The sequence below is a fragment of the Sceloporus undulatus genome, chromosome 5 (genome assembly GCF_019175285.1).
Source record: "Sceloporus undulatus isolate JIND9_A2432 ecotype Alabama chromosome 5, SceUnd_v1.1, whole genome shotgun sequence".
NCBI lineage: Eukaryota > Metazoa > Chordata > Lepidosauria > Squamata > Phrynosomatidae > Sceloporus > Sceloporus undulatus.
This window is the reverse complement of record NC_056526.1, coordinates 38,206,249-38,218,989: the sequence shown is the minus strand read 5'-3', so window position 1 is coordinate 38,218,989 and position 12,741 is coordinate 38,206,249. Positions and strand designations below refer to the sequence as shown.

The 12,741-nt window shown below is 41.2% G+C and overlaps 1 protein-coding gene across 3 annotated transcripts in view; it reads right to left on the bottom strand.

Moving 5' to 3' along the window:
• Window positions 1-11,029, bottom strand: part of L3MBTL2 (L3MBTL histone methyl-lysine binding protein 2) — a 38,508-nt gene extending 27,479 nt beyond the window's left edge. For 2 of the 3 annotated variants that reach the window (XM_042470189.1, XM_042470192.1), the window contains exons 1-4: window positions 10,975-11,029; window positions 5,612-5,870; window positions 5,396-5,428; window positions 2,900-3,033 (exon numbers count right to left, since the gene is read on the bottom strand). In XM_042470189.1, the coding sequence (XP_042326123.1) occupies window positions 2,900-3,033; window positions 5,396-5,428; window positions 5,612-5,870; window positions 10,975-11,013 (465 nt within the window). In that variant the 5' untranslated portion in view covers window positions 11,014-11,029. The remainder of the gene's footprint in view (window positions 1-2,899; window positions 3,034-5,395; window positions 5,429-5,611; window positions 5,871-10,974) is intronic. The other variant, XM_042470191.1, reaches the window with a different exon arrangement.
• Window positions 11,030-12,741: the final 1,712 nt, after the last annotated feature.

Below are 12,741 nucleotides of genomic sequence, written 5' to 3'. Positions count from 1 at the left end.
TGGGGCTGTCCCAAGTGGTATCTGGCCCCACTCATGCAGCTGGGCATGCTCTATACCTTGTGTTTTATACAGGGGGGATGATGGTGATCTGAGAATGGAGGAACTTTCTACTGTTTTGTTTTCTAGTCAGGTTTAGACTTGTTAGAACTCAGAACCTCTGCAGGGGAGGGGGACCCATTAAGATGGTCTGCCCCAGGAGGCTTACGGATCCAGATGGATTCCTGATGACTCTTGGGGAGTTTCCTGCTGCCTTGGCAGGTGGTCCTGTTGAAGCCCTGGTTGATCTCTGGAATGGAGAAGCTACCAGGGCAGTTGACATGATCGCTCTTATGTGTCCAGTCTCACAGAGTGTAGCTAAACCAGCTCCTTGGTTTCCTAAGAAACAGGCAGCAATGAAACAAATGATACGGAGACTAGAGTGACATTGGCAGAAAACTCAGTGTGAAGCCAACCAAAAACAGGCTAAAAACTACCTGAACACATATGGTGATGCAATAAAGGTAGCAAAAAAGGGTTTTTTTTACAAAAACTATTGGAGCTGTACAGAACTGCTCAGCTGAGCTGTTTCGAGTGGTCAGGGATCTGTTACAATCTGGTCCTGTGTAGAATGTAAGCCTGTTGAATGTAATCAACAGCTCGCTGTGAAGAATTTGCCCACCAATTCACTGATAAAATTGCTCAGATTTGCTCTGACTTACAGATGCTAGAATTGATACAGTATCAGCGGATGTAATTTTGGCACCGGCTTGTCCAGTATTGATGGATACTTTTCAATTTGTGCATCCTGATGATGTGGACAAGATCCTTGGAAAGGTGAGAGCCACTACATATATACTAGACCCCTGCACTTTCTGTATAATTAAACAGGCCAAAGGAGGACTGGTAGCATGGGTAAGGGAAGGGATCAATGCCTCTTTACAGCAAGGCAGGGTCTCAACATGCCTAAAAGAGGCTGTGGTAAAACCTCTTTTGAAAAAACCTTCCCTGAATCCTACTGCACTAGATAATTACAGGCCAGTCTTCAGTCTTCCACTTTTGGACAACGTGCTAGAGCATATGGTGGCTTCTCAACTCCAGGTGTTCTTGGATGAGACGGATTATCTAGATCCATGTTAGTCTGGTTTTAGGTCTGGTTATGGGACAGAAGCAGCTTTGGTCACCTTGGTGGATGAACTATGCAGAGAACTGGACAGGGGGAGTGTGTCCCTGTTGGTGTTGCTGGACCTTTCAGTGGCTTTTGATACCATCCACCATGGTATCCTGCTGAGTAGTCTCTCTGGGATGGGGCTTGGAGGCACAGCTCTACAGTGGCTCCACTCTTTCCTGGAGGAGCACTCTCAGGAGGTGGTGCTGCGAGAATTCTGTTTGACCCATTGGCCATTGGCCTGTGGGGTCTCTCAGGGCTCAGTTCTGTCCCTCATGCTTTTTAACATCTATATGAAACTGCTGGGAGAGTTTGTCTGGAGTTCTGGAGTAAGATGTCATCTGTATGCTGATGATACGCAGCTCTATCACTCTTTTTCACCTAACTCCAAGGAAGATGTTTTTGTCCTACACCGGTGTCTGGCTGCTGTAATGGAATGGATGAGGGCAAACAAATTGAAGCTTAATTGAGACAAGACAGTGGTGCTCCTGGTTAGCTGAAAAACAGATCCAGGAATAGGGATTCAGCCTGTGTTAGATCGGGTTATGCTCCCTCGAAAACTCAGGTTTATAATTTGGGGGTACTTCTGGAATCAGCGCTGAGTCTGGAAGCCCAGGTTTAGATGGTACCAACAGTGCTTTTGCAAAGTTAAAGCTAGTGTGCCAACTGGGCCCATTCTTGGAGAAGTCAGATCTGGCTACAGTGGTGCATGCCTTGGTTACATCCCATTTAGACTTCTGTAATGCACTCTACATGGGGCTGCCTTTGAAAAGTGCTCAGAAACTCAGCTGGTCCAAAGAACTGCAACCAGGCTGTTAACTGGAGCTGGCCACAGAGAGCATACAACTCCCTTGTTGCAACAGCTCCATTGACTGCCAGTCAGTTTCCACGCACAATTCAAAGTGCTGGTTTTGACCTATAAAGCCCTATACAGCTTGAATCCAGGCTATCTGAAGGACTTTATCTCCCTGTACGAGCATCTCAGAGTATTGAGATCACCAGGAGAGGCACTTCTCTCTGTACCACTACCCTCTCAGACATGTTTGGTGGGACCAAGAGAGAGGGCCTTCTCAGTGGTTGCTCCCAAGCTTTGGAACTCCCCCCAGGAAGACCAGGATGGCTCCATCCCTGCTATCCTTCTGATGGAAGGTAAATATGTTTTTATGCCACCAGGCCGTTGCATAACATGGATGCTTTGTTTTTGTTTTAAAGAGTTTTAAATTTTAAAAGTATAATGTTTTTAATTGTTTGAATTGCTTAATTGTTTTTAAACTTTGTATTTTCAATATTTTATATTATTTTGACTTAGACTGTTTTAGATTTATTAGCCACCTTGAGTCCCTGTTCTGGTAGGAAGGCGGGATATGAATGAAATAATAATAATAATAATAAGAAGAAGAAGAAGAAGAAGAAGGCCCCTTCTGGATCATACCAGAGACCTATCTAGTCCACCATTCTGTTTATACTATGGCTAAACCAGTTGCCTATGGAAAGCCTGCCAGTAGGATATGAAGGCAAAAGCACCTTCTCACTTAGGGGCCATTATTTTCTCTAGCAACTAGCCTTGAGAAGCTATATAACCATTAGTATTAATAATCACCAATAGTCATCTCCTTGATGAATTTGTCCAAGCTTATGGACATCTTGTAAAAATGCAGGTATCCAATTATATTTACTCACCAAATAATTTCTTCATGTTTGCTTACACCTAATTAAAAAAATTAATTGTTGCTTCATCAAAAGGGTCTTGCTCACCTGCAGCCTTGCTAGGATGCTGGCCTTCTTAGAATTTGAAGAGTAGCTTCTGGAGCAGGAGACGCTGCAGAAACGTTTAGTCTTGGAGAAGAAGGCATCTTTTGTGCCCACAATACCACACATCTCACAGATAGCTGAGGGAGCACAAATATAATAAAGCCTTAGAAAGGCAAAGCAAATGAGTTCCACCAGGAAAGCACAAGACCATGCTGGCTGAAGGATTCTGAAAGCTGTAGCCTGAAAGAGAGCAAGCCTCCCAAGCTCTGCAAATAGGAAATATCAAACTTCGTTCATTGAGGCTGTCCTTCACAAATCTAGGAATAACTCTTTCTACTACTGTTAACACCACCTATATAACTAGGGCAAAGTTTTAATGGCAGGGACTTAAGTAGGTCATAAAGTTGGGGCAGATGGCAGCATAAGAGAAAGGCAACATAGGTTGCTTCGTGCTGCTTGCTAACAGCAGTTGTTCTTGCTGTTGGGTCATCTGAATGAGCAAACTGACAGGAAAATAGAGAAAGCAGAACCAAGTGTGTTTTATGATTCCACAAAGAATTAAAAGATATCAGTGAAGATATTTTATTACATTGGCTACTAAGAATGTGAATCTAACTAGAGAGAAAGCACATAGCTAGGTATTACAGCCATGGGTACTGTATCTGAAGAAGTGGATTCATATCCACAAAAGTGCATGCTAAAATAAAAAAAGTTAGTCTTAAAGGTCTGCCACATTCCTTTTTTCCCCTCCCTCTCCTTTCCTTCTTTTTATGCTGCAAGACTAACACAGTTCTTTAATAGCTAAGGGTACTGCCCTGACAGGAAAGCAACGAAGCACAGCATGCATGTCTAGGCTTGGCCATGGCGTTCGAGAAGGAATCTCCCTCCAACTGTAAATGGCTAGGTGAATCTGAACATCTCACTCATTCACAAACCATAGCACAAGACAGCACACAGACAGAGGCTACCCAAAAGCATTTCTGTATAGCATTACTCCAAACAGGAGTTCTAGCACATGGAATCTTCTTACAATGCAGATGGTCCCAATTCTAAGCATTTACACAAAGCTACATTCATCAGAAGCCAAAAACTTATAGTCTTTGATCCAAATTTAGTCATCTGTGCTACAGACCCACCGAACTCAATGGAACATACTGTATATAATCAGCGACTACAAAGTTTTCTCTATGCCTCCTCTGCTATCATATCTCAGTTGTGGAGTGCACTTCTCTTCTGGGTCCAGTTGATATCGACATGGGTTTCATTCCACCATGAAGTCAAAACCTGGCTTTTTATTAAAGTATTTGGTGCCTAATACTTTTTTCAAGATTTGCACACCTACATGGGTTCAAAGTTTTACCTTTTAACTTCATGAACTGTTTAATTTGCTTTTACAATGGTTTCATTATTTTACATTTTAAAATTTTAAGTGGCTTTAAATTGTTTAGCACTCAAAGATCTGATAATGTAAGGTGGATATAAATACATAAACAAACAACACATGTTCTATTCACTTCAGTAGGCCAGCTCTACTTGAGACTAAAATTAGTTTAGATGAATAGGATTTATGAGTCATGAGTCACTGAAGTACCAGTGAATTCAGTGGGTCTTTCTACCATAAAGATATCTATGTCTCAATTCAATTCCAACATCGGAATCATAACCAAATGGGTTAAGCAAGAATCTGTATCACCAAATGCATTACCACCTTCAGGCATTAGGAACTGCAACAACTCAAGAAACACATACTTTTGAATGATTTGAAGGCCATCATAAGGAAATATTTGATATGGCCTAATATGCTCCACTATGCGTATCTCAAAACACTTTATGCAACTCCAAATCATGTTTTATCTGCCTGTTTCTATTTCAGAATTTTCAAAAACATAGCAGTACTGTGAATCCGGGCCACAGTTACTTCACATCTCATGTCACTATAACTATTCTAAGTGCGTATTATACAAGGTTCAGGATACAATAAGAAAAAAATTATCTAGATTGCACCTTTTGACATGTATTTTATTTAGCAAATTTATTTTGAGTACAGAATTTGGATTTTCTGAGCACAAGCTTTGGTTGAGAAATAAGAAATACAGAAGAATTATATTCTTACTAATTTCATCAGTTTTAGCTAAAAATGACCTTGAGGTTATATTCATTCCAAACTGTAATTTTTAAAAGGGTAAACATTTAAATAAAATGGAATGTCAACATTGTATAATAATAAAGTATACGTACAAGGTTTCAGAAAATATCTGTATCAAAGTTTTAAACAAATAACATACAGAATGTTTAGAACTGCTGTTTCAAGAAAGATCTCTAGGACTGAAATACATTAAGGAACCTGCTGATGGTCACTGCATATGAAATTAACAAATTTAAATTCTTTCATGTTAGTTTGTGCTCGTCTATGATCATAATAATAAAGGTTCTGATTCTGATTCCATGTTAATTGTTTCTTCACATAGCTGTGTTATACACCTGGGCAGCCATACGTACCTTCCTGTCCTCTCGATTCTGTGGAAATGCATTCTGTGAAAAAAGAAAGATTTTACACAGAATGTGGCTCTTTGTTGTTGTTTTTTAAAGAGAAAGCTTAAAAAGTTATAGGCAAAATTTCCTAGCAAATAATTCTAACACCTCTCTAAACAGCACAGCTGCTTCATATTCCATCAGTTTTGGGCTTCTTTTGCCACTAAACAAGGCACCAAGTACCTGGCTCAGATCCATTATCATCTGGCACTCGGGCAGTAGGTGTTTGGGTCTTTGAAAGGGACACAGGTAGTTCCGCAGCTTCTCGATCTGCTGCTTCATTTTCACTAGAGTCTTCAAGACAGGAGGTGCTGGCACTGTCTGCACTGCTGGTGTAATGCCGACAGCTATCATAACCCCCGAAAAGATCCAAGTCATGATCCTCTTCCTCCTCATCAATCTGCTCAAAGGATGAGGCTTTGCAGAGGGCAGGAGACTCCAACTATCAGTAAAACAGACCAGAGGACTTTGAAACATCCAAAGGCAGTAACACAGCAGGACAGATGGAAAAGAGCATTCACTTCAGTCAGCTGCAGAGTCACCCCAGTGGCCAGAAAAGGAAGGTAATTCCATGCATGGGGGTCTCATATTCCCTCAATACAAATCACAATCAGACTGTGGTGGGTGGGCAGGCATTTATATGAATAAAAAGGGAGCACAATAGATATACATCAAGTATAAAAATAATAACTCAGTCTGAAAGAATCTAATATGATATACAAATGCATGCATACAATGACAGGTCTTTGTGGTTTCAGGAACTGTAGCACTACAGCTCTTCAAACTCTGACAATGTTTTTCATGTTTCCCATCTTTAGGGAACCCAGCCCAATTCTCAAAGGAATTTCCACACTTCTACTGTAGAACCACTACAGATTATAGAGCATTCTGGAGAAATCTTCATTAGCCCACTTTGAGTCCATTTCAGCTGCTAAGCCAGTCAATAGGCCTGGCTATCACTTGAAATGAGGGAATAGGCCAGAACAGCATTCTTAAGTCCACTGTCCAATGACTTGGTCTTCAACTCCCATGATCCCTCATCAGTGGGCATATAAATTTAGCACTACAGAGCACCAGGTTGGGGAAGGCTGGCATAGACCATGCTTAGTAACACCATCATCTTTCTAGCCTAGTGAGGGTATTACAAATCAAAATGTTTGCATGTCAAGAACAATCTTTCCCTTGAGGAATTCCTAAATAGCACCTGAATGGTTCCTAAGAAGAATATGCAACCATTTTATACAAGGGGAAACTTACAGACAAAACAAATAAGACAATAAACAACAAGATAGTATCAAAAATTGTCTCTTTTGAAACATTCACCAGAACATATTCTTTTAGTGACATTGTGACTGTTCCTCTGCCACTGACTACCAATGCACAAATGAGACAGAGAAACAAAAACATTGAAATATTGTGATATATAATTAAATTTCCCTACAAATTTGTGAGGATATGGAATAAGATACATAGCTGCCATTTCTGGCATCTTTGGAACTTACTATCACATCCACACTGGCCTTCTGTCTGAGGGACACTGAGTTGCCCAACAGTAACCAGTGAAACACCTCCCCAAATAAAACTGAGAGGCTGAAATCCAACTCTTCTGTCACTGCTATCAACTTCCTATTCATCCTTGTCAAAACTGCACATTTTGTCTACAAGTATAGACCAACAAAAGAAGATGGCCAGTGTTAAATGCCATGAAGATGGAAACCTCATAAAGTGGACATTTCAATCTACACATTCTCAACTCCATGGTGTACAGATACTGAAACATCTATAAGACTAATTTCTAAACCAACTCGCTTTTTTGAAATAATACTTCACTAAGCATTCTGTTTGATCTAAGCAGAGTCACACTGGGTTAGTAATTGGAAGGGAGACCACCAGTGAATAAGAAGTGCTGTAGACTATATTTTTAGATGAAGGAAATGACAATCCTCCTCTGAACAACTCTTGCAAGAAAACCCTAGCACAGGGCAGTTATAAGTTGGGGTTATCTTGAAAGCACATAACAACAAAGCACACCTGGTCCTTTGCATCACAGCTGGCAACATTACAAATCCCACTCAGCCCAACATCAAATAACAGACAAACTTATAAGTTGCACAACAATGTACTTCATGCTCATGATTTTAACAATGCCAACTTTTCATAAACACTGAGCAGCAAATGGATAGCAGTTTCACAAGACATTTGTACATGTTCTTGTTCTGTTCATATGCTGCAACAGCAGCATAAAAAAGACAACCATGCTCAGTCACATGCAACCATGAATGTAAGCATGGCTAATCTTTGGTTAAGCCTCACAAAAGTATTGTGGAAGTTTGCCTCTGTAGCTACTGAGATACTCTTGTTAATCCTGACACAAGCATTCCTCTCTCTCCCATTGATATGGATTGGTAAATAAAGACAATATAAGTTTCTTAGATTAGTGGATATGTAAGTACAATCTACATTTCTGAAAAGGAGAAGGTACTGACACAGTTTTTGTCATTGCTTGTTCTCATTCATGCAATATGACTATCAACGAACAACTTTTCAAGCAACACTTCTATACTGTAGATACTTTTTTCATAAATAACTATTAGTCATGACAGGTCTGCCTGTGTCACTTGAAGCGCATCCAATGATGATAACTCAGGGTGCTTTTATATTCCAAATCAGAACAGACCACAAGGGTCATCCAGTACAACCCCCTGCCACATAGGAATACACAATCAAATCACTCCTGACAGATGGCCATATAGCCTCTGTTTAAAATACTCCAAAGCAGCATATTTCACCGCTTAAGTTGCCAGTGTAGATGAGCCCATAGATTAACTGACATGAAGATATGTTCATGTGATCTTCAGTATGTGGAATTATGTATTTCAGCGTATTATATACAAGGAAATCTACCTAGCATTGCTTGAGTTGATGCTGATTATTTCACATGGTAGCATCTAAGGTTTTGCTTCACACCAAAAACAATTGACCCAAATCAGCAGTTTTCCAAGAAGTCAGCGATTTCCAGTAAGTGCTGAACTTGCCCAGAACTTTTTTAAATGACAACCTATATACAAAAATCATGCCAAATGTGTATTCTAGTGTAAAAGAAAAATAAGAAAAATCTGATGTGTTTTGCTTGATAGATGACTGATTGGTGCCAAAACTACTAGAGTCTTTATTTTGGGTCCACCCCTGTTTCCTTCAGACTGCTACTGCAGTTTCGCTGATTCATGACTGAAAAAAATATGTCCTCTCTAGCATTTTCTAAATGCTCCAGTGTGATTTTTTTACTTCCACCAGAAGTCATTCATTTCAATAAGGTTCGCTATTATCTGCGATTTCATGTTTCCACAGTAGGTCTGGAAACGTATCCCTCATGGATCTGGAGGTCACAGTATATAACACTCCAAGTTTGGTGACCTTGTGCTCAAGCACAGACAGACAGAATATAGAGTGATAGAATATAGAGTGACTACGTCCATTTACTCAAGAAGCCATCAAGCACTACTGTACTAATGAACTCCTTACCAAATCTCTCACAGATCATCTGGTTCAGATTCTTCCTATATCTTGAACTATCTCACTGTACATGTTTAACGTGATTCCCGAGTTTAACTTCAGGTTATTCCACAAAACATTCCATGAAAAGGTATGATACATAGCTGGAAAAGGCACAGAAGAGGATATCCGAAAGCATCAAAAGAGTGGAGTTACTCATCTACTAGGAAATGTCACGCTTGGAATTGTTTAGCTTAGAAAAAAAATACTAGAGGTACATACAATTTATACAATGTGTGGAAGAAATGGACAGTGAACAGTTTTTAGCCCTCTCTGTTAATATTATTCACAGAAATGATGAATGGGACAGAGCAAATAATTCAATTGTTGCTTTTACTACAAAAGCCATACAGTGGACCCTTAGAATCTGCTGGGGTTTTGTTTCAGGATCCCTCCCCCCGAATACCAAAATCCATGGATGCTCAAGTCCCACTATATACAGCGGCAAAGTAAAATAGTATCCTTTAACAGCAAAATTAAGGTTTGCTTTTTGGATTTTTTAAAATATATTTTCAGGTTGTGGATAGTGGAATCTGGGGATGCAGAAACCATGGATACAGAGCGCCAACTGTAGTGACGACTGCCACTTTAGAAGGCTTTAAAGGGAGACTGGACACATTCACAGATGATGGTATTCCTTTGAGCATCAGAGGTGCTAACGCCTTTATCAATCAGTTGCTGGTGGATGTATCAAGGTTGAGGATGCTATTGTATTAGTGTCCTGCTTGTGGGGTTCTTATAGACAGACATTTGGCCACTATATGAATCGAATGCTGAACCAGATAGGCCTTTGTTCTGACCAGCACAGTTCTTCTAATGTTCTGACATTTGTAATCCCTACATAAATCCCCCCCCCCAGTACCTCCCTCTGGTTCTTGTTACTTTATCAAATTCTACACTTAGACTCATGTATTTTGTAATCAGAATTTATACATACTAAAATTAGAAAATAGTCCTACTAAATTCAGTGAGATTTAGGTCCAAAACAGACTGCAGAAATAATCCAGTTTGAGACCGCTTTAACTGCCTTGGCTCAATGCTAGGGAATTCTGGGAACTGTAGTTTTGTGAGACATTCAGCCTTCTCTGTCAGAGAGCTCTGGTGCCAATACCCAGGGTTCCCTAGCACTGAGCCAGGGCAGTTAAAGCGGTCTCAAACTGGATTATTTCTGCAGTCTGTTTTGGACCACTGTTAACTTTCGCATGTGTTCTTAGGATTTCTTGGCAGATAGGGCCAGGCTGATAAAGAGCAGCACCTTGAAATAACCACAAATGAATGGGCGGAGGTGAGCCGCTTGTGGATTCGAAACCTGGTCTCCAATGCTCAAAGCACTACACTACCATCTTAAACGAGGGCTGCATCTATGCTGCAGAGTTGATGAGTTTGTCACCGCTTTAATGGCCATGGCTCAATGCTGTGGATTTCTAGAATTTGTGGTTTTGTGAGATATTCAGCCTCCTCTAACAAAGAGCTTTGGTGCCCCAACAAAATACAAAGCCCAAGATCCTACAGGAGTTAAAGTGGTGCCAAACTACGCTAATTCTACAATGCAGATGCAGCCTAGGAGATGCATTGTATGAGAGATCATTCCCTGTAGCTGAAGATAAAACTATGCGAATTGACTTCTACTGACTTGCTTTGCTTCATCCCCAAATGTCCCTCCAGCCCCGGCAACGCAGAGACTGAGGTCCAAAACACACTGGAGAAATAATACAGTTTGAGCCCACTTTTACTGCGCTGGCTCAGTGCTAGGGAATTCTGGGTACTGTAGTCTGTTGAGGCACCAGAGCTCTCTGATAGATAAGGCTGAATGTCTCACAAAACTACAATTCCCAGAATTCCCTAGCATTGAGCCAAGGCAGTTAAAGCGGTCTCAAACCGGATTAATTCTGCAGTGCGGATGAGGTTTCCCCTGGAAAGCTTCCAGAGAGGTGTTTGGGCCTTAACTTGAAAACAGCAAAATCCCCCCAAACAGCAGCAGCAGCGGCGTTTACCTCGCCTCCTCCTCCTCCTCCTCCTTCTTCCCGCTCCATGGCTCCAAGTGGCCGCTTCGCGCATGCGCTTTCCGCACGGCAGAAGCCACCAGCTTCGCGGGCCTCGAAAGCCTATTGGTCCAAACCTGCTCCCACTGCAGCCAATAAGCAGCGATGGCTGCGGAGACGGCAAGACTTAAAGGAAGAGGTGGGGAGGGCGAGGGAAAAAGAACCCACCCGTTGCTATGGTGACAGCCCTGGTGCATTTCGGGAGTTGTAGTTTGAAGCAATAGTCCCCAAACTGGGCCCTTTAAGATATTTTTTTCTGCTCCCAGAAGCCTCAGCCATGTTGGCCCATAGTCTGGGATTCTGGGAGCTCAGCTGAAGGCCAAAATTCCCTTAAAAGAGCACAGTTTGGGGACTATTGGTTTAGGGTTTGAGTCTCAACTAGGCCATGGAAACCCACTCACAGCCTCAAGGGAAGGAAGGCCCAGGCCTCTTCTCTGAACAAACCTTGCCAAGAAAACCTAACTATAGGCTCACTTTGTGTGCCTTAGAGAAATTTCTGATTCTAAGGCGGCCCTATAAAGAGTTTTCTTCCTCTGAGGGTGAGAATGTACCCAGTGAGTTTACGCGGCCAAGCCAGGATTCGAACCCTAGTCTCCAGAGTCATAATCCAAGGCTCAAACCACTACGCCACACTGGCTCTCAAGGAGACGTATGGCTGACATATGTCAGAAATGATGTGAAGACACACAACACACTGGGGACTGCGGAAATAATCCGTTTTGACCCTACTTTCACTGCCATGGCTCAGTGCTATGGAATTCTGGGAATTAGTAATTTGTTGTGGCACCAAAGCACAGTTTATTGTTTCACTACGACAATGAAAATAGGTTCAAACTGGAATATTTCTGCAGTGCGGATGCAGCCACACACACAGGTCCCAAACACACTGCGGAAATAATCCATTTTGAGACCGCTTTCACTGTCCTGGCTCAGTGCTAGGGAATCCTGGGAATTGCAGTTTATTGTGGCACCAGAGCTCTCTCTGACAGAGAAGGCTAAATAGCTCACAAAACTACAGTTCCCAGAATTTCCTATCACAGCCAAAACAGTTAAAGGGGTCTCAAACTGGATTATTTCTGCAGTGTGGTTTGGACCTATGAGAATAATGCCTAGGGAAGGGGGAGCAAGGTGGCTAGGAGTCCTAACCACAAAAGGGGACAAGGTGCCTCAAAATGGAGGACACCAGAAAAAAAATGAGGACATGACACAATGAAAGCTCAAAACTGCCTTGACTCCCTGTACTGGGAGGAAGGCAGGATATAAATAAACATAATAATAATAATAATAATAATAATAATAATAATAATAATAATAATAATAATACACTCATAGAGAAACCTTGGGTGATTTTGCTTCATGAGAGGAATGCCTAGGGGACGGAATAAATTGTGGCCTGCATTTTGAATTGGAGTAAAGGTTGGACATGACTTAACAGTCCTGTCAATGGGGAATACCTTTACCTTTATTTCAAGTCTGAGGAGAGCTAAGGGTGACCAGACAAAAACTTCGAAATAAAGCAACAGGGATACTGGGAATTCTAGGAGGAGACAAAGTAAAAGCAAGACGATTTCAAAATCACTAATGTTATTACCAAATTCAAAAGTCGCCTTTGCTATATTTTGCAATTTTTAAAAAAAAAATAGTATGGTTCTGTTTTCAATAGAGGATATTTTCATATGGAAAACCACATTTTATTCTTTTATACTATCTTCATTGTTT